Source organism: Pan troglodytes, chromosome 11 (genome assembly GCF_028858775.2).
Source record: "Pan troglodytes isolate AG18354 chromosome 11, NHGRI_mPanTro3-v2.0_pri, whole genome shotgun sequence".
Classification (NCBI taxonomy): domain Eukaryota; kingdom Metazoa; phylum Chordata; class Mammalia; order Primates; family Hominidae; genus Pan; species Pan troglodytes.
In genome coordinates, this window is record NC_072409.2 from 15,875,385 (window position 1) to 15,898,530 (window position 23,146).

General features: G+C 38.4%; 2 protein-coding genes across 4 annotated transcripts in view; one reads left to right on the plus strand and one right to left on the minus strand.

Moving 5' to 3' along the window:
• Positions 1-23,146, plus strand: part of OR1L8 (olfactory receptor family 1 subfamily L member 8) — a 265,279-nt gene that overhangs the window by 240,470 nt on the left and 1,663 nt on the right. The window contains exon 5 of one of the 3 annotated variants that reach the window (XM_054659055.2): positions 1,511-3,895. The exons of 1 other annotated variant lie outside the window; for it this stretch is intronic. In XM_054659055.2, the coding sequence (XP_054515030.1) occupies positions 1,511-1,522 (12 nt within the window). In that variant the 3' untranslated portion in view covers positions 1,523-3,895. Of the gene's footprint in view, positions 1-1,510; positions 3,896-23,146 lie in introns of those variants that run through there. One more of the 3 variants, NM_001428048.1, reaches the window with a different exon arrangement.
• Positions 15,926-17,059, minus strand: OR1N2 (olfactory receptor family 1 subfamily N member 2). Its single transcript, XM_063788360.1, has one exon. It carries the CDS (start codon positions 16,999-17,001, stop codon positions 16,009-16,011), a length of 993 nt encoding a protein of 330 aa, XP_063644430.1. The 5' UTR covers positions 17,002-17,059; the 3' UTR covers positions 15,926-16,008.

Here is a 23,146-nt window from a genome sequence, read left to right on the forward strand (position 1 = left end):
ATTTGACCCAGCCATTCCATTACTGGGTATATACCCAAAGGACTATAAATCATGCTGCTATAAAGACACATGCACACGTATGTTTATTGCGGCACTATTCACAATAGCAAAGACTTGGAACCAACCCAAATCTCCAACAATGATAGACTGGATTAAGAAAATGTGGCACATATACACCATGGAATACTATGCAACCATAAAAAACGATGAGTTCATGTCCTTTGTAGGAACATGGATGAAATTGGAAATCATCATTCTCAGTAAACTATCGCAAGAACAAAAAACCAAACACCGCATATTCTCACTCATTGGTGGGAATTGAACAATGAGAACACATGGACACAGGAAGGGGAACATCACACTCTTGGGACTGTTGTGGGGTGGGGGCAGGGGGGAGGGATAGCTTTAGGAGATATACCTAATGCTAAATGACGAGTTAATGGGTGCAGCACACCAGCATGGCACATGTATACATATGTAACTAACCTGCACATTGTGCACATGTACCCTAAAACTTAAATAATAATAAAATAAAATAAAAAAAGTTGTTTCAAACATCTTGGTGGTGCAAATATGTTCACTGTAGAGATTTTATGATAGCCAAAAATGTATAAATAACCAATATCTAAAAATGCTTGAAAATCTCTATGTAATATGCCTATTCACAAGGTATGAATGAATATGCTTACTCAAAAACTTTAATTACAAAAAAATTGTGACAACATTTTGCTGATACAAAAATTCTCATTGCAGAGTTTTTTTATAGTAGCAAGAAATGGAGGCCACTTTGATATCCATTGGTAGGTAACTGGATCGGGATGAAAAATATATATACCAAAAAATTAACATGTTTCTCATATATATTTTTAACATGTAAAAGGTAAATTAAAAACAGATTTATCACTTAACAATGGGTGCTTATTCTGTACAAATGTGATTTAGGACAGAGAATTAAAGAAGGGAAAAACAATTTACAAAAAAAGGGAGACTTGTGTAAACTAATGATGATAGCATGTCATGAGCTAGGGAGGATGAACCTTTCATTCTGTGAGCAGAGCAGAAAAAAAATCACTCTATTGACTGCGTTCAACATTCGTCTTAGATTTGCCCTGTTGGCTGTTTTGAAAAACCATTAGTTTTTTTCAAGACAATGCAAAGATAAACTTCAGCGTAACACAACTGAGTATGCTTTGATAGGGAAAGAGTGTCCTGAAACCTCCCCATCTAAAATACCCCCAGTCTGACTCCCCAGCAACCTCCATCTTCTAATACTGTTTTATTTTGTTCATAAAATGTATCCCTAACTGATGCTATACTACATATTTTGTAGTATAATGATCTACCTCCCCAACTAGAAGGTAAGCTCCACATAAGCAGAAATCTGTCTGCTCTATTGCTATGTCCCTGGCAGGTGAATAGTGCTTTTCACAGAATAGGAAATACTGAGTCTGAATTAGAGGAGTCCACTTCTGAAAGTTTCTAAAGGAAAACTCTCCCTCTGTCCCTCCAGATTTCAATATAATGCCCTTATGGAGCCCATAGAGTTGGGAAGAGAGGACCCCATCAAGGACCATGAGGTGAACAAGCCATCCCACGATTAGCACAGTAGCTAATTGTGACCAAAGAGAAGAAACAATGACTTGCTAGGTTCTCATGATTGGTGTTATGAAATCAGAGCATGTTAAATGACAAAACTTCTTGTTTATAACTGAGCCCAAGTCAATGGAAAGAATCAACCACACCAGCAGTGTCTCTGAGTTTATCCTCCTGGGACTCTCCTCCCGGCCTGAGGACCAAAAGCCATTCTTTGTTCTCTTCCTCATCGTGTACCTGGTCACCATAACAGGGAACCTGCTCATCATCCTGGCCATTTGCTTCAACCCCCATCTTCAGACCCCTATGTATTTCTTCTTGAGTTTTCTGTCTCTCACTGATATTTGCTTTACAACAAGCGTTGTCCCCAAGATGCTAATGAACTTCCTGTCAGAAAAGAAGACCATCTCCTATGCTGGGTGTCTGACACAGATGTATTTTCTCTATGCCTTGGGCAATGGTGACAGCTGCCTTCTGGCAGTCATGGCCTTTGACCGCTATGTGGCCGTCTGTGACCCTTTCCACTATGTCACCACCATGAGCCACCACCACGGTGTCCTCCTGGTGGTCTTCTTCTGCTCATTTCCTCACCTCCACTCACTCCTGCACACACTTCTGCTGAATCGTCTCACCTTCTGTGACTCCAATGTTATCCACCACTTTCTCTGTGACCTCAGCCCTGTGCTGAAATTGTCCTGCTCTTCCATATTTGTCAATGAAATTGTGCAGATGACAGAAGCACCTATTGTTTTGGTGACTCCTTTTCTCTGCATTGCTTTCTCTTATATACGAATCCTCACTACAGTTCTCAAGATTCCCTCTACTTCTGGGAAACGCAAAGACTTCTCCACCTCTGGTTTTAACCTCACCGTGGTGACACTCTTTTATGGAAGCATCTTCTATGTCTATTTACAGCCCCCATCCACCTACACTGTCAAGGACCACGTGGCAACAACTGTTTACACAGTTTTGTCATCCATGCTCAATCCTTTTATCTACAGCCTGAGAAACAAAGACCTGAAACAGGGCCTGAGGAAGCTTATGAGCAAGAGATCCTAGGAAGCACCCTCTTGAAAAACTCGTAAGTGGAATCTGCTCAACTTGGACCTGTTTTCTACTGGTTTCTGGTGAACAGTCAAAGCTGTTGGAAGCTAGCACTTCTGACCCATGTGAGACAAGGCTATTGTGGGCACTTACATCCATTGATGATGACCCAACAATTCGGCCTGTATCTCTTAAATCACAATCGTTTCCTGTCTGTGTCTCCTCTTTCTTGGAAAGATTTATTTTTTCCACTTTCTCATTTTCCAAAAACTGCTTTAATCTAATCCTTTCCCCATGAATATTTCCTAAACAAATTTCTCTCCTTTTATTAAGGCAGATCCTCCAAAATTCTTCACATTTCAATATATTGCTGAAAAATGTGTAATTTGTAGCCATTGAATGTTTTTGCAAAAAAATTGAAAAGAGAAAGAATGAAGGAAGAGGAGGATATATATTTTAGCTAATTTTCTCTTCTTGAGGATTTTTATAATTTTTTATTTTTCTCCTTCTAAAAATGTTTTATTGCTTAAATCTTAAGCTTTTACTTTTTTATCTTTCTATCCTTCCTTTATTATACTGCGGTAGTTTTATTTACTTTTAATTTCCTCTTATATTTTATCATACAATTTAAAAATGCTAATGGTCAGAAAGAACAAAAACCACAAGGGATAACATGGAAATTATCCATTTCACACAGGGGAGGTTGAAACATTTCTTCTGGTTCACCCTCCCATAAACTATGTGTTTAAAATGTGTGATTTAATACTTCGTCTAGAAACTGTCATTTCTAGGACTCTAGCCTATAGAAATATTATTATAAATTTGTATTGAGTAATATTATTATAAATGTGTATTGAATATTGTGAGATATATGTATATATAATCTCCAAAGATGTTCAGGGAAATCCCAGTTTATAGTAGGTAAAAATGGCAACAACCTAAAACCTTTTCAATAGGGAAATGGAGAAAGATGCTATGACTAATTCCATAAAGTGTAACTATATGCAGCATGTTCAAAGAATCAAATATATCTTTACTGCTTCCTTGAAAAGCCATTAAGTAAGAAAATTAAGATATGGAACAAATGTAAAAGTATGAATCCATTACATTAAAACATTATATGAATATGAATGTACATATGTGTGTAGCCACTGGGGTAAGAATGGAAGGGCAGGGGGAAACATGGAGGGAGAATATTTCCTCTTCTTTATACACAGTTGTAATGTCTGAATTTCTTCAAATAAACATTTATTGCCAATGGAATAGAAAACTATTAATAAACAAGATGACCTATGCAATGGTGAAAGACTTCATAAATTACCAGTTGAAGAAAAACTTTCTGAGTGCATGCATATCTAAAAACACGATTTTGGCACATTTACTTTAGTAGACAATTTGATAATTTGATAGGATACAGCATTCTAGGTCCAAAGCTTTTCTTTCAGATCTTTTAAAGATACATCTATATTATTCCAATGCCTTGGGTGTTTTCAGTGATAAATAAGAGGTCACCCTAATTTGTCTTCCTTTGTAATGATTTCCTTCTCATTGGATCATACTCCACAGATCCCTGACACCAAACATGGCTATGCTGCCACTGCTTAGGCCTTGGAAGAGCAGACCCTGATTCCACCTACTTTACTCCAAGCCTGAGTTTAGGAGCCCAGTCATTGTTCTTGACTGTGTGTTTTCTCATAGGTGTCAACATGTATCACAAAGATAAAAAATAAAATACTAGGCAAACAGTTCTTAGAGTTGAAATCAAAAGCAAAGCGCATGATCCATAAAAGGAAAAATTTTAAAGTTGAACTTCATAAAAATTAAACTACTAGAAGGTGAAGGTGGGGAGAAGGTAAGTTAAAAACTACCTGTCAGGTATTATGCTCACTACCTGGGTGACGGGATCCATACATCTTCTATGACAGAAGCAGACTAATATAATCAACATACCACCAAGTAATTGGCTAATCACCCTTGGGAATGGCACCATTGGGGGGCTCAGCATTGGTCTCTGCTGCTGGCAGACTGGGCACTCAAAGGTGGCAGTGGCCAGGTCAGCCCTGGTTAGTGGGAGTACATGCTGCTGAATCCATACATAACCTCCATCCCTGCCCCCATGGCCATTTTGTTCATGAGCCCATTGGGCGATGACAGTGGTGGCTGGGGAAAGAGACTCACTGGTATCCACAAAATGGGTCATCCTATCCACTTATTAAAACCTCCCCTTCTGAGGTCATGCTTTGGTGAGTATTTACATGGGACACAGATATCTTCATATCTTTGCCCATTCATAGAGGTCTATTCACATTGCTCTTCCCCAGGTATCTTTGTCATCAATTTTCCAATCATGTTGCTTCCAAATCCCTGATCACCCAGAATGTGTTTCCTCCAAAATCCAAATAGATGCACCAGGCATAGTGCCTCTCTCTTGGGTGTAAGAAGGGCCAGACACCTATCCTTCACCGTAAAAGGGCTATCTGGACAGGTCTCACACCATTGGACCCTATAAATTTCACGAGGAAGTATAAGTCCCTTGAATTTTAGCCAGATTTATTTGTACTTTTTGACACACAAATGTCCTACCAATGAGTTCAGACTCACTTACTAGGTCTAATTGGCACAATGTTATCAATATAATGGACCAGTGTGGCATCTTGTGGAAGGACAAGTGATCGAGAATTCTGTGAACTTGATTATGACATGGGGCTGCAGAATTGATATACTCCTGAGGTATGACAGTTAAGGTGTACTGCTGGCCCTGCCGGCTGAAAGCAAGCTGCTTCTGGTGGGCATTACAGACAGGGATGGAGAAAAACTCATTTGCCAGATCAATAGCTACACACCAGGTACCAGGAAATGTTAATTTGCTCAAGCAGTGAAACCACATCTGGTACAGCAGCTGCAACTGGAGTCACTGCTTAGTGAAGCTTATGATAATCCACTGTCATTCTCCAGGATCCATCTATCTTCTGCACAGGCCAAATAGGAAAGTTGAGCAGGGATGTGGTGGGGATCACCACCCCTGCATCTTTTAAGTCCTTGATGGTGGCACGAATCTCTGCAATTTCTCCAATGATACAACACTACTTTTCATTTACTATTTCCCTAGGTAGAGGCAGCTCTAATGGCTTCCATTTGGCCTTTCCCATCATAATACCCCCCCACTCCACAAGTCAGGAAACAAATGTGGGGATTCTACCAGGTGCTAAGTATGCCTATTCTAATTATGCATATTAGAATTGGAGAAATAACCACAGTTGCACTGGGGACATAACCACAGTTAGAATTGAGGAAATAACCACAAGATGGGTTTTGGGATCAAGTGGACACACCGTAAGTTGGATCTGAGCTAAAGTTTCATTAATCACATGACCCCCATAATTGCCTACTCTAACTGGAGGGCAACAGTGATGTTTCATGTCTCCTGGAATCAACATCAGTTGAGAGCCAGTGTCCAGTAGTCCCCAAAAGATCAGATCATTTCCCTTTTCCCAATGCACAGTTACCTTGGGAAATGACAGGAGGTATCACACTACCTGACTTCAAAACATACTATAAAGCTATAGTAACTGAAACAGCATGGTCATAATACAGACATATGGATAATGAAACAGAATAGACAACCCAAAAATAAATCATGTATCTATAGCCAACTGATTTTTGACAAAAGTGTGAAAAATACACATTGGGAAAAGCACAGTTTCTTCAATATATGATGTTAGAAAAACTGAATATGTGTATGCAAAAGAATAACTAGATCTCTATCTCTTACCACATACAAAACTCAGCCCAAAAGAAATTAACAACTTGACTGTAAGACCTGAAACTATGAAAGTACTAGACAAAGCCATAGGGGAAATGCTTTATGACATTGATCTGGCTAAAGATTAATTGGATAAGACCTTAAAAGCATAGACAACAAAAGCAAAAATAGACAAATGGATTTACATAAAACTAAATTGCATCTGCACAGCAGAGGAAACAATCAACAGAGCAAAGAGACAACCTACAGGATGGGAGAAAATATTTGCAAACTATGCATCTGTCAAGAGGTTAATATGTGGAATATATAAGAAACTCAAATGTCTCAATAACAACAACAAAAAAATAAATTATTTTAAAAATGGAGAAAAGACCTAAATAGATATTTCTTAAAAGAAGACATCTATATGGTCAACAAGCATATGGAAAAATGCTCAATATCACTAATCATTAGGGAAATGCAAATCAAAATCACAATGAAATATACAATAAATTATTGTTAACTATACTATGATGTATCCATAAAATTTAAAAATAAAAACAAACTTTTTAAAACCACAATGAGATATCACCTCATCCCAGTTAGAATGGCTATTATCAAAGAGACAAAAAAAAAATAACAAATGCTAGTGAGGATGTGAAAGGGGAGCACTTATACACTGTTGGTGAGAATATAAATTAGTACATCCATTATGGTCAACAGTGTCAAGATTCCTCAAAAAATTAAAATATATCTACCATATGATCCAGTAGTCCCACTACTGGTTATATATCCAAAGGAAAAGAAATAAGTACGTCAAAGAGTCATCTGCACCCTCAAGTTTATTACAGCACTATTTACAACAGCCAAGATATGGAATCAACCAAAATGTCCATCAGTGGATACACAGATTTTTTTAAGTGCTATATGTGCACAATGGAACACCATGCAGCCATAAAACGAATAAAATCATTTTTATTCTTTTGTGGCAGCATGGATGAACCTAGTCGACATTATGTTAAATAAAATAAGCTAGGCACAGAAGGACCAATACCCATATTCTCACTTATTTGTGGGATTTTTAAAAAGTTGAATTCAGAAAACAACCAAAACAGCATGTGAACCCTGCAACGGCAACCAAGGTATCCAGGTGCTGTCACCAGGACTGACTAGGCAGTTGGTATGACACACGGAGAGGAAGGAAGTGCAGTGTGGTGTGGCAGCACACCTGAGAGCCACACAGGGCAGGGGAGTCCCCACCCGCCAGCCAAGGGAGGCGGTGAGTGAGCGTGCTACCCAGCCTGGGAAACCATGCTTTTTCCACAGAACTGTGCAACCCACAGATCAGAAGATCCCACTCGAGAGCCCCTGCCACCAGGGCCTAGGGTCCCAACAACAGAGCTACGCAGATTCTCAATAGCCACTCAGCTAGAATCTGCTTAAGCCTGCTGACTTCCTGGGAGGAGTTGCAGCCATCACCACAGCTGCAACTGCCTGCTGCCTAAGCTGTCTGAGCTCCCTGCGGGAGGGGCAGCAGCCAACACTGGGACTGCTAGCTGCCTAACACACTAAGCTCCCATGGCGGGGGAAGGGCGGCAGCCATCTCTATAGCTCCAGGTCACTATTTTCCCCTGCTGAGCCAGGGAGACTTGGTGGCAAGAAATATTCCCCACAGCGAAACACACCGGCTGTGGCAGACTGCAGCCAGAGTGCCTCTTCAGGCGAGACCCTGACCCATCCCTCCTCACTGGGAGGGCCTCCCTGCAGGAACTCCAACAACTCCCGCCAGGGGCTCAAGGACAGAACTCTCATCTCCCTGGGCCTGAGCCCCTAGTGGAAGGGGTGGCCATAGCCTCCACGGACCAGCAGACTTAGTTTTTCCTCCTGCTAGTTCTGAGGAATCTGGGCAGCCCAGACGAGTAAGTTTCCCTCCAGCACAGCATACCCCCTCCAACCAAGGGACAGCCAAAGTGCTTCATTAAATGGGTCCTGCTCCCAGTGCCACCAACTGGGTGAGACCCTGCAACAGGGGTTGTCAGACATTTTATACAGAAGCATTCCTGCTGGCATTAGGTCGGTGCCCCTCAAGGTCAGCGATACCAATGGAAGGAGCAGGCACCCATCTTTACTGTTCTCCAGCTTCCCCCAGTGACATCTCCAGGTGCAGGAGCGAACCAGATGAATAAGGCCTGAAATGAACCCCCAGCAAACCACAGCAGCCCTACAGAAGAGGGACCTGACCACTGAAAGAAAAACAAACAGAAAACAACAACAGCATCAACACAAAACGTCCCCACAAAAACCTCATCCAAGGGTCAGCAGCCTCAAAGACGGAAACTAGACAAACTCATGAAGATGAGAAAGAATCAACGAAAAAACGCTGAAAATCCAAAAGGCCAGAGTGGCTTTTCTCCTCCAAATGATCACAACACCTCTCCAGCAAGGGCATGAACTGGATGGAGGATGAAATAGATGAACTGACAGAGGCAGGCTTCAGAAGGTGGGTAATAACAAACTCTGCTGAGCTAAAGGGGCATATTCTAACCCAATGCAAAAAAGCTAAGGACCTTGATAAAGGCTTACAGGAGCTGCTAACTAGAACAATCAGGAACATAAATGATGGAATGGAACATAAATGATGTGATGGAGCTGAAAAACACAGCACAAGAACTTCATGAAGCATATGCAAGTATCAATAGCTAAATTGATCAAACAGAAGAAAGAATATCAGAGTTTGAAGACCATCATGCTGAAATAAGGCAGGCAGACAAGATTAAAGGAAAAAGAATGAAAAGGCATGAACAAAACCTCTGAGAAATATGGAACTATGTAAAAAGGCAGAACCTATGATTGATTGGAGTACCTGAAAGAGATGGGAAGAATGGAACCAAGATGGAAAACACACTTCAGGATATTATCTAGGAGAATTCCCCAACCTAGCAAGACAGACTAACATTCAAATTCAGGAAATACAGAGAACTCCACTAAGATACTCCATGAGAAGATCAACCCCAAGACACATAATCATCAAATTCTCCAAGGTCGAAATGAAGGAAAAAATGTTAAGGGCAGCCAGACAGAAAGGCTTGGTCACCTACAAAGGGAAACCCATCAGACTAAGAGAGGATCTCTCAGCAGAAACCCTACAAGCCAGAAGAGAGTGGGGGTCAATATTCAACATTCTTAAAGAGAAGAATTTTCAACGCAGAATTTCATATCCAGCCAAACTAAGCTTCATAAGTAAATGAGAAATAAAATCCTTTCCAGACAAACAAATGCTGAGGGATTTTGTCACCACCAGGCCTGCCTTGCAAGAGCTCCTGAAGGAAGCACTGAATATGGAAAGGAAACACCGGTACCAGCCACTGCAAAAACACCAAAATATAAAGACCAACGATACTATGAAGAAATTGCATCAATTAGTGTGCAAAATAACCAGCTAGCATCATGATGACAGGATCAAATTCACACATAGCAATATTAACCTTAAATGTAAATGGGCTAAATGCTGCGATTAAAAGACACAGACTGGCAAACTGGATAAAGAGTCAAGACCTATTGGTGTGCTATATTCAGGAGATCCATCTCACGTGCAAAGAAACAAATAGGCTCAAAATAAAAGGACAGGAGAAAATTTACCAAGCAAATGGAAAGCAAAAAAAAAAGAGGGGTTGTGATCCTAGTCTCTGACAAAACAGATTTTAAACCAACAAAAATAAAAAAAGACAAACAAGGGCATTATATAATGGTAAAGGGAACAATGCAACAGGAAGAGCTAACTATCTTAAATATATATGCACCCAATACAGGAGCACCCAGACTCATAAAGCAAGTTCTTAGAGACCTACAAAGAGACTTAGACACCTACACAATAATAGTGGGAGACTTTAACACCCCACTGTCAATATTAGACTGATCAATGAGACAGAAAATTAACAAGGATATTCAGGACTTGAACTCAGCTCTGGATCAAGCAGACCTAATAAACGTCGACAGAACTCTCCACCCCAAATCAACAGAATATACATTCTTCTCAGTGCCACATGGCACTTATTCTAAAATTGACCACATCACTGGAAGCAAAAAACTCCCCAGCAAATGCAAAAGAACTGAAATAATAACAAACAGTCTCAGACCACAGTGAAATCAAATTAGAACTCAAGATTAAAAAACACTCAAAAACACACAACTACATGGAAACTGAACAACCTACTCCTGAATGACTACTGGGTAAATAATGAAATTAAGGCAGAAATCAAGAAGTTCTTTGAATTCAATTAAAACAAGAGACAACGTACCAGAATCTCTGGGACACAGCTAAAGCAGTGTTAAGAGGGAAATTTATAGCACTAAATGCCCACAAGAGAAAGCAGGAAAGATCTAAAATTGACACTCTAGATGACCAGTTGATAGTTGCAACAAACCACTATGGCACACGTATACCTGTGTAACAAACCTGCACATTCTGCACATGTATCCTAGAACTTAAAGTAAAATAAAAAAAATAAAAATAAATATTACATATAGAAAAAACAACAACAACAAAAAGTTGATTTCATAGAAGTAGAGAGTAAAATAGTGGTTACTAGAAGCTGAAGATTTAGGAGGAGTGGGGAACAGGGATAGGTTAGTCAACAGATCTATGTTATACTTAGACAGGATTAACAAGCTCTGGTGTTCTATTGTACAAAAGCATGAATATAGTTAACAATAATGTATTGTAATTTCAACATAGCCAGAAGAGAGGATTGTGAATGTTCTCACCTCAAAGAAATGACAGATGTTGAGATGACGGATATGCTAATTATCCTAGTTTGATTATTACACAATGTATAGAGATATCGAAATATCACCCTGTACCTTATAAATATGTATAATCATTGTGTCAATTAAGGATAAAATAAAACTTTTAAAAAGATATGAAACTTCCACATTATAAGGGAAAGAATGAAACAAAGACAAGAAGAGAAAATTAAAAGAAATAATTTTAAAAGCATGATATATAGGAACAAAGAAAAAGGAAATGGAAAATCAAAATCAACTACAAATATATTAATAATTACATGAATCTTAAAGGACAAATTTGTATGAAAAAAGCCCAGGGATTCTTAGAGTGTATATATATATCCATCTATTATAAAGTTTTTGGTAATGGCAAACCTAATAATTTGGACCAACCTTCCCAATGGGAAAACTAATAAAACTCAGATTAAATATTTTAAATATGTTCTTGAAGGCATCACAAACATAAAATAATAAGAAATTACTTAGAAAAGTTCTAACTGCAGAAAATATGAATTCAAATCGACAGGTTCAGCACTCAAAGCCACTTTAGCCCAGAAAGCGTTTGTCAAACCTTTAAACAAACAAACAAAAAAGGAACTGAGCTATGGTTTACAGAGAAGTAAATACCCTCAAACTATCCAAAAGGTGAGAGATAAAACACCAGTTGAATTTAATCTTCTTTTGCAAAAAAAAAAAAAAAAAAAAGCAAAATCCAAAATAAATAATCTAAGCTTCCCCCCTAGGAAACTAAATCCAAAGTAAGCACAAGAAAAAAATAATAAAAATTAAAACAGAAATCAATGAAATTGAAAATAGGACATTATTAAAGAAAATCAACAAAACCAAAAGCTAGTTCTTTGAAAAGATCAATAAAATTGATATACCATTAATAAGTCTAACTAAGGAAAATAAAAGAAAGAAGACACAAGTTACTAATATCAGAAATGAATAAAAAAATCACTACAAATCCCATGAACATTGAAAGGATAATAAAGGAATACCATGAACAAATCTGTGCCCACAAACATGATAACTTAAATGAAATGGACCAATTCTTGGAAAGCCACAATCCACTAAAACCCATACAAGAAGAAATGAACATTAACAGGCCTATTTCTATTAAAGAAATTAACTCAATAGTTAATAACCTTCCCAAACAGAAAGTACCAGGCCTAGATGGGATCACTGGTGAATTCTATCAAACATTTAAGGAAGAATGTATGCCAATTCTCTGCAATCTCTTCTAGAAGATGGAAATAGAGTAAGAAAGAACTTTTAGCTCATTCTATGAGGCCAGCAATACTCTAATACCAAAAGTAGATAAGGTAATTACAAGAAAAGAAAACTACATACCAATATCTCTCATGAGTATGGATGTAAAAATCCTTAATAAAGTACTTAGCAAATAGAATCCAAGAATGTACAAAAAGAATTATACACCATATCCAAGTGGGATTTATCTCAGGAATGCAGGGCTACTCTAACACTTAAAAATCAATTAATTTAGTTGATCACATCAATAGACTAAAGAACTACATAATAATATAAATAGATGCAGAAAAAGCACTTCACAAAAATCCAACACTCATTTATGATTAAAAACTCTGAGTAAACTAGGAATAGAGAGATAAAGGATATCTATCTTAAAAACTACAGTTAACATCATACTTAATGATGAGAAACTAAAAGCTCTGCACTAAGATCAGGAACAAGGCAAAAAAAGTCCCCCCTCATTACCTTTTTTGAACATCATACTGAAAGTCCTAGTAATGCATAAGACAAGAAAATGAAAAGTATACAGATTCAGAAGGAATAAATAAAACTGTCTTTATTTTCAGATGACATGATTTTTACAGAAAATCCAAAATATCCAAAAATCTCTCCTGGAACTAAAGGAATTATAGCAAGGTTTCGGGATACAGGGTTAATATACAAAAGCCAGTTGCTCTCTTACATAGCAGCAATGCACAAATGGAATTTGAAATTAAAAACACAATACCATTTACACTAGCAGCCCCCAATTTGTTAGATATAAATCTATATACAAGATTAATATGAGAAAAACTGCAGAACTCTGATAGGAGAAATCAAATAAGAACTAAATAAATGAAGAGATATTCCATGTTCATGTATAGGAAAACTCAATGTTATCATGGTGTCATTCGTCCCAACTTGATTAATAGATTCAACATAGCCTCAATCAAAACCCCAGCAAGTTACTTTGTGGATATCAACAAAATGCAGAGAGGCAAAAGACTCAGAATAGCTAACACATTATGGAAGAACAAGTTTGGAGGACTGACACTACTTACTTTTTTTTTCTTTTAAATTTAAGTTCTGGGATACATGTGCAGAATGTGTAGGTTTGTTACATAGGTATACATGTGCCATGGTGGTTTGCTGCACCTTTCAACCTGTCATCTAGGTTTTAAGCCCCGCATGCATTAGTTATTTGTCCTAATGCTCTCCCTCCCCTTGTCCCCTACCCCCCAACAGGCCCCGGCGGACACTACTTACTGTAAGCCTGCAGTAATTAAGATAGTGTGGCATTGACAAAAGAACAGAAAAATAGATCAATATAACAGAATAAAGAGCCCAGAAATAGACCCACATAAGTAGAGTCAACTGATTTTTGACAAAGGATTAAAGGCAATGCAATGGAGAAAACATAGTCTCTTCAACAAATAGTGCTGAAACAACTAGACATCCACATAAAAAAATAAAGAATCTAGCCACAGACATTACACCTTTCCCTGAATATTGCATACAATGAAATATTACTCAGTCTCAGAAAGAAATGAACTATCAAGCTATGAAAAGACATGGAGAAATCTTAAACACATTCTAAGTGAAAGAAGCCAATCTGAAAAGGCAATATACTGTATGATTCCAACTACATAACATTCTGGGAAAAGGTAAAACTATGGAGACAGTAAAAAGATCAGTGGTTACCACAGGGTTATGGGGAGAGGGGAATAACTAGATGAAGCACAGAGGATTTTTAGGGCAGTGAAACTATTCTGTATGATACTATAATGATGAATACATGCTATTAAGCATTTGTCAAAACCCACAGAATGCACAACACCAAGAATGAACTCCAATGTAAACTATGGACTTTGGGTGATGATGTGTCAGTGGAGGCTAATGGATTGTAATAAATGTACCACTCTGGTGAGGATTAGTTTGGGAGATTGTGCATGTGTTGGGGCATAAGGTACATGGGAACTTTCTGCTCAATTTTTCTATAAACCAAAAACAGCTCTAAAAGAGTAAAGTCTATATATTTAAAAAAGATTGCAATGTTCATGCCTGCCTGAGTTTCCAGCCTGCCCTACAAATTTCAAACTTGCTACCCTCTACAACTGCATGAGCCAATTCCTTGAGGTAGATATCTTTATATATAAATAGACTGTAAATGGCATGGTGTAGCTGGGTGACTGGAGGGCAAAGGTGGGGATCTTAGAGGTCAGAAATTAGTTCCCAAAGAGGAGAGATATTATTCACAAACACAAAACTTGCCTTTCCCAACCTTTGCCTTGGCACTAGAAATTGCAGCAGCAGATTGCTGTGGTCAGGGCCAAGTCACCTAATTCAAGGCTAAGACGGTTTTGTCTGGTTTCCCTAGTTGTCTCATTATTCCTCTCTTCTATCCAAAGAGAAGGAACACAAGGAGAGAGGTAGAATGACCAAAGAGCAATGTATGCTGGTGCCTGATCTTCCTTAAAGGAAGATCCTTAAGCAATATTTATTGTACAACACCAAAAGGGCATACCTTCCTTTATTAAAAAATTTGGCCCAGGATGAACTTGATCTCAGAGATCTGTTTCAGTGCTTCTTTTTCTCTGTGAGTTATCACTGAAACATTTTTTGTGCCAACCCTCAAATTTCATTTCCTTTTTTGAAAAAGATCTACATGTTTCAAAACATGTAGCTATAAAGAAGAAATTGATAACCTAGAATTTCACTGCAAAAAGAAAACCATTGTTAAGCTTTGTGACTTCTCATAATATCAGTTTCCACCAGATTGCTTTGCATCAAATTATTGCCCTAAAAATTTCCAGCATGCTTGATTTATCATTTTTGATTCTAGAATATTTTTATGAAAGAATTCAGAGAACGGATGGTGTAGTTAGTGCAAATCTGGCACTAGTAGGTGTACAACAAATATTGATTACTTTTAATCTATTTACTACAACAGAAGAGTGCTTTTAAGTTAAAGAAATGAAATAGTAAGGAATACCATAACATATATTAATTCTTTCTCTTCTATTGTTATCATTCAATATTAACCTTAGATGTGCACTCACACCTTCCTTGTCATGATCCTCACAAAGTGGTAAAATAGAAAGGGAGTCGATACTGGCATAAATTGACTTGTTAAGTTATTTAGCATCCTAATTCACAGTTTTCACAATTCTACCTAAAGTAACTGATGTAAGGAATAATGAGGAACATTGTGGATAGTCAATAAATGTTTCTATTCTCCTTCCTTCAGCTCATCCCATGCCTGCCTTGCTGGGGTAGAATTGCTTGGCTCCAGAGCCTCATAACAAATGCCTTGTTCACTATGGCTAATATGCTGGTTTTAGAGATGTGAGGAGGAATAGTAGTTTTGCTGTTAGTAATGGTTGCCTCACTGGGGTCAGGAAAGAGGCTGAGACAGAACATCTCATTCCACAGCCTAATAAAAGAATGAAACACTCTTTTTTTTTTTTTAATCCCTAACTCAGAGTCAACGGATAACCTTCCCCTAATATCAACATGACAGTAGTAGAATTACTGAAGTGATGGAAGACAGGGAGGGGTTGATCAAGATTAGACATCACCGTCTAGATGTCTAATCATAAAAAGAATGTTTTTCCACTGCCAAAAAGTTTACCCAAAGCCTCCTTCATGTCTCTGTTCCTCAAGCTATAAATGAATGGGTTTAGCATGGGAATAATCACCATATAGAGAACAGCAGCCCTACTTTCCCTCTCTGTAGAGTAAGTTGATGGAGGAAGTAAATACACACCCATAAGAGACCCATAGAAGAGCAGAACCACCGTGAGATGAGAACCACAGGTAGAGAAGGCCTTCCATCTCACTCCAGGAGATGAGATGCCAAACACAGCCCAGAAAATGCGGACATAGGAGAAGACGATCAGCAGGAGGGGAACAGTGAGGAACAGCAAGCCCATGGTGATGATCATCAGCTCGTTTACATGGGTATCTGAGCAGGCAAGCTTCAGGAGAGCACTGGGATCACAGTAGAAATGAGGGATGGCTTTCTGGGCACAGAAAGCCACGCGGGTCAGCAACAGTGTGTGCATCAGGGCAGGACAGTTGGTTAGCACCCAGCACACACCCAGCATTAGTGCACAGAGCTGGGGACTCATAGATGTGCTGTAATGGAGTGGTTGGCAGATGGCCACATAGCGGTCATATGCCATCACAGCCAGCAGGCAGTTGTCAAGGCCACCAAACATAAGGAGGAAATATAGCTGTGCAAGACACCCAGAATAGGAGATGATCTGACTCTGGGTATGAATGTTGGCCAGCATTTTGGGGATGGAGGCAGAAGTGAAACAGGCATCAGTTAATGACAGGTTGGCCAGAAAGAAGTACATGGGAGTATGGAGGTGTGGGTCAGAGCTGATGGCCAGGATAATGAGCAGGTTCCCCACCATGGTGACCAGGTACATGCCGAGGAAGATGCCAAACAGAAGAGGCTGCTCCTCTGGCCGCTCAGAGAGTCCTAGAAGGAGGAAGTCCGAAACAGTGGTTTGGTTCACTCTGCCTGGTTTTCCCATCCCTTGTAGTTCGTGTGATGTGCGCAGATAAAAACCTTCCATGTGTCAGTATTTATTTATTAGATCAATTTACAGATATGCATCTGTGTGGCCAGAACTGTGCTGGGAGAAAAAAGAAAAGAAAAATAAACGGTCTTTGCCAATAAGAATCTCTGAATCTCATTGGGAATGCAAGGAAATACCCAAGAGACATTTAGAGAACAGTTAAGATAATATCCATTCAAATCTCAATTGTGCTTTGTATGCTATAGCAGAATCCAAAGAAAAGAGATTTGTTTGACCAGAGAAATTGGCATGGGCTATTTAGAGGAAGTGAGAATTGAGAATAGCTTGATGGCAAGATTAGAAAAGCCATTTGTTATTGTCAATTGGAAAGAAGATGCATGATCTCCATCAAACTCCTACCCCTCCTCCAACACACACACACACACACACACACACACACACACACACACACACACTCTCTCTCTCAAGCCCTCTATGTGGGGGCTGAAATTGACTTTTAAGACAAGATAGCTTCCTCCCCACTTGCCTTTCAGTGCCGAGAATTTGACCTCACCCATTCAAACCAGTCCTGTACTCTTTCCTAACTAGCGGCAAAGGATATGTGAGTTGAGGGCAGTAGGTGTCTGGTGTCGTACTCCCCCATCCACTGTTAGGATGTTCCCTCCCACACACACGCACACAAATAGGACAGGGAGCCACTCTCTCCCTTCCATCACTTTCTCTCCTTTATCCCTGTCCTCTTCCCTTTTTTGCTGCTATGCATCTCTATCTGCTCTGGGAACTGATATTTTAGTTCACCTGTGCCTTCACCCCTACATTTGTACTACATTTGTCTAATATTTACTTTTAACCAGAGGGAGGGAAGGTGAAAGGTATTGCCCTGACTTTTTGGTTTGAAAATAACCAGTCTGTCTTTCTGCTGCCCTAGTGAGCTGGTAGGAGAAACCATTTCATATTGATCTTGTAGAAGTTTGGCCTTAGAAGCTTTTGTAACTATTTTAGTCCTCCGTTTGTTCTTTGGTTCATAGAGAAGCTTCTGACCTTAGGCAGAGACTCAGCACTTTCCCAGGAAACTTTTGCCTGGTCACCTGGTCATCAGACTGGGAAGGAAGGTGTATATGTGTGTGTGTGTGTGTGTGGGAGAGAGAGAGAGAGTGTGTATGTGTGTGTGTGTGTATGTGTCCTACCCCTTCCAAATCCTCACCTGTCAGATTATGGATCAGTTTTAGGCGTCTTCAAATTCTCCAATTCTCTTCCTTGGATGGATAATTCATAATAAAAAACTCTGAGACCTTTCTGACTCAGAGGCAATAAAGTCGGGGTCTATTGAGTCCAGAGTTTATTAGAAATACCTGAAGTGTATGGCTCGATTTCAGCTTCCCCAGGCATAAGAAGACAGGGATATCTCTTAAGGTTATAAAGGCTCCTAGAACACCAACTCCCAATGTGCTCGTTAAGGTCGACCTCAGTGTCATTGTGCAGCCTGTTCTCCAGCCAACTCTGGCTGGATCCTAGGGGAGCTGAGGACCTCTCTTTCCCAGGGGTTAAGATCTCAAATGTGGGTCTCGGGAATGTGATTCTGAAGCCTCTTGCTGGCAATGCAGTGCACTTCAGCCTGACTAGCAGGTCACCTGGGAACTCCTGCCTATACGCATTAGGCAATTCAGCACTTGTCCCATGTCCTAGGTAAAACTGCATTGAAGAAGAAATCAGGAGTATAAACTAAAACACAACTATTTCTGCTGGCGATTTCCTTAAAGAGAATAATCCTAATGGAAACAATACCCTCAAAAACTCCAAAACTCAATTAATGAGGCAACCTAAATAAAGCACACCAGCCATAGTGCCTCATACAAAGCAGCTGCTCAAAAAAAGCTACTCATATCTACTGTATTTTAATTAATTCTATTAAGTGGAGAGGGTGGAATCCCCACCTAGGTCTGTAATGACTCTGGAGTACATGCTATTATCCACTATGCTTTGTTCTAGTATCATTGTTGGTTTCAATCATAAGCAATTTCATAGGTCTAAAATAATCAAAATTTTTGTAGCTATTGTAAATGGGATTGAGGTCTTGATTTGGTTCTCAGCTTGATTGTTATTAGTGTGTAGAAATGCTACTGATTTTTGTACATTAATTTTGCATCATGAAACTTAATTCATTTATCAAATCTAGGAGTCTTTTGGAGGAATCTTTAAGGTATTCTAGGTATTAGATCATATCATCAGCAAACAAAGATACTTTGACTTCCTTTTTCCAATTTGGATGTCTTTTTTTTTTCCCCCTGATTGTTCTGGTTAAGGACTTCCAGTTAAGACTTCCAGTATCATGTTGAATAGGAGTGATGAAAGTGGTCATCCTTGTCTTTCTCTAGTTCTTAGGGGGAATGCGTTCAGCTTTCCCCCATTCAGTATTATGCTGGCTATGGGTTTGTCACATATGGCTTTTATTATATTTAGGTGTATTCCTTCTAGGCCTAGTTTGTTGAGCATTTTTATCATGAAGGGATATGGAATTTTATCAGTTGCTTTTTCTATATCTATTGAGATGATTATAAGGTTTTTATTTTAACTTCTGTTTATGTGGTGAATCACATTTATTGATTTGTATATATTTCACTATCCTTGTATTCCTCAAAAAAAAAAACCCACTTGATCATGGTGTATTATCTTTTTGATGTGCTGTTGGATTCAGTTTGATAGTATTTTATGGAGAATTTTTGCATCTATTGTCACCACAAATATTGGTCTGTAGTTTTCTTTTTTGTGTGTCCTTGTCTAGCTTTGATATCCGGGTGATACTTGCTTTGTAGAATGAATTAGGGAGGATTCTTTCCTCATTGATTTTTTGGAAGAGTTTCAGGAAGACTGGTACCAGTTCTTCTATGTATGTTTGGTGAAATTCAGCTGTGAATTAAACTGATCCTGGGCTTTTTGTTGTTGTTGTTGGGAGATTGTATGATTCAATCTCACTACTCAGTATTGGTTTATTTAGCATTTCTACTTGTTCCTGGCACAATCTTGGGAGATTTTTTTTTTTTTTTATATATATATATATATTTTTTTTTATTATTTATTATACTTTAAGTTTTAGGGTACATGTGCACATTGTGCAGGTTAGTTACATATGTATACATGTGCCATGCTGGGGAGATTTTATATTTCAAGAATTTATCCATTTCCTCAAGGTTTTCTCATTTGTGAATTCATAGTTGTTTATAGTAGTCTCTGATGATACCTAGGATTATATGTAACCAAGGAGGTAAAAAATGTCTACAAGAAAAACTACAAAACACTGAAGAAAGAAATTTTAGATGACACGAATAAATGGAAAAACATCCGATGATCATGGATTGGAAGAATCAATATTGTTAAAACTACCATGCTGCCCAAAGCAATCTATAGATTCAATGCAATTCCTATCAAAATACCAACACCATTTTTCATAGAATTAGAAAAAAATCCTAAAATTCATATGGAACCAAAAAAGATCACAAATAGCCAAAGAAATCTGAAGCAAAAAGAACAAAGCTGAAGGCATTACATCACCTGACTTCAAATTATACTAAAAAGTTATAGTAACCAAAACAACATGGTACTAGTATAAAAACAGACACATAGATCAGTGGAAAGAATAGAGAACCTGGAAATAAAGCCACATACTTACAGCCAACTGATATTTGACAAAGTTAACAAAAACATACACTGGGGAAAAGACACCCTATTCAACAAACAGTTCTAGGAAAATTGGATTGCTATATGCGGAAGATGAAACTGGACCCATATTTCTCACCATATACAAAAATTAACTCAAGATGGATTAAAGACTTAACTGTAAGACCTGAAACTATACAAATCCTAGAAGAAAACTGAGGAAAAATTCTCCTAGACATTTGTGAGTCCATTTGCATTGCTACAAAGGAAAATCTGAGGGTGGGTAATTTATAAGGAAAAGAGGTTTATTTGGCCCATGGTTCTGCAGGCTGTACACAAAGGATAGTGCCAGCATCTGCTTCTGGTGAGGCCTCAAGAAGCTTCCAATCACGGTGGAAGGTGAAGGGGAGCCAGCATATCATATGGCAAGAGAGGTAACAAGAGGGATGCCATGCTGTGTTAAACAACCAGCTTTCACATGGACTCATTACTGTGGGGAGAGCACCAAGCCATTCATGAGGGATCCGCCCTCATGACCCAAACATCTCTCACTAGGCCCCACATCCAACATTGGGGATCTCACTTCAACATGAGGTTTGGAGAGGGCAAACATCCAAATCATATCAACATTGATCTAAGCAAATAATTCATGACTAACACCTCAAAAGCACAGGCAACAAAGACAGAAATAGACAAATGGAACTAAATTAAACCAAAAAGCTTCTGCACAGCAAAAGAAATAATCAACAGAGTAAACAAACCACCTGAAGAATGGGAGAAAATATTTGCCAACTATGCATCTGACAGAAGACTAATGCTCAGAATCTACAAGGAAGTCAAACAGCTCAACAACAACAACAACAATAAAAAAAAAAAAAACACAGGAAGGGGAACATCACACACCGGGGCCTGTTGTGGGGTGGGGGTAGAGGGGAGGGGGGAGGGATAGCATTAGGAGATATACCTAATGTAAATGATCGGTTAATGGGTGCAGCACACCAACATGGCACATGCATACATATGTAACAAACCTGCACGTTGTGCACACGTACCCTAGAACTTAAAGTATAATATATATATATATATATATATATATAAATTTTTAAAAAATGGACAAAGGATATGAACAGACATTTTTCAAAAGAAAACATATAACCATCTCCTAATGAGTCACTTTGGCATAATAACTATTTTGAGTTGAAGGCACTTGAAAAATAGCAGGTGCAAGAAGATTGCTCTGGCCTGTTTTCTGTTTCTTAAAAACAAGAGATGACATTTCCTTGTGGTAAATTTCCTCCCTGTACTAGAGGAAACTATCATTTTTATTATCAAGGACAGAACTTGAGATTAAGGGAAATGTATATAAAGAAACCTTGTTAGACTAATCCTTTCTAATCAATTCCACCCAATTAACTACCCCAGCCCAAACCCCTTTGCCTTGTCACATTTTCACAGTTTACTATTCCTCATTTAATTCAGTATGTAAGTGTTCAAACTCTAACTGCATCCTTGGATCTTCATTTCCTTAAGGCTCTGTATCATGTAAAACTTGTATTAAATAAATTTGTACACTTCTGTTTTGAGCAAAACAAAACATACAAATGGTTAATAAGCATATGAGAAAAATGCTCAACATCACTAACCATCAGAGAAATGAAAATTAAAACCACAATGAGATATCATCTTGCACCAGTCAGAATGGCTACTGTAAAAGTCAAAAAATAATAGATGTTGGTGGGGATACAGAGAAAATTGAATACTTATGCAATGTTGGTAGGAATGTAAATTAATACAGCCTCTATGGAAAACAGTATGATTTCTCAAAGAACTGAGAATAGAACTATCATTTGATCCAGCAATTTCACTACTAGGTATATACTCAAAGGAAAAGAAATTGCTATATCAAAAAGATACCTGCACCTGTATGTTTATTGTAGCACTATCCACAATAGCAAAGATATGGAATCAAACTAAGTGTTCATCAACGAAAGACTGGATAAAGAAAATGTAGTGTGTATGTACACACACACACACACACACACACACACACACACACACTGAACTACTACTCAGCCATAAAAAAATGAAATCAAGCTGGGCATAGAAGTGGAATAATAGACATTGGAGACTCAGGAGGATGGGAAGGTGGGAGGGGACTGAGGGATGAGAAATTGCTTAATGAGTACAGTGTACCATATTCTGGTGATAGTTACACTAAAAGCCCAGAGTTCACCACTATGCAATATTTACAGGTAACAAAACTGCACTTGTATCCTCTAAGTTTATACAAATAAACAGTATATAACAAATAAAATAAAACAAATTGTTTTTAAAACTTGCATTTCCTTTGTTACTAGTAAGACTGAATGGTTGTTTCATCTGATTTTTAACCTCAGAATGTCCTGTTAATATATTTGCCCTTTTCGCTGGGGTGTTCATGCCTTTAAATGGTTATCAAAGACAATAAAACAAAGTAAAGTATTTTATTATGGGTACTTTTTTTCTTTACTAGTCATTCCATTATGTA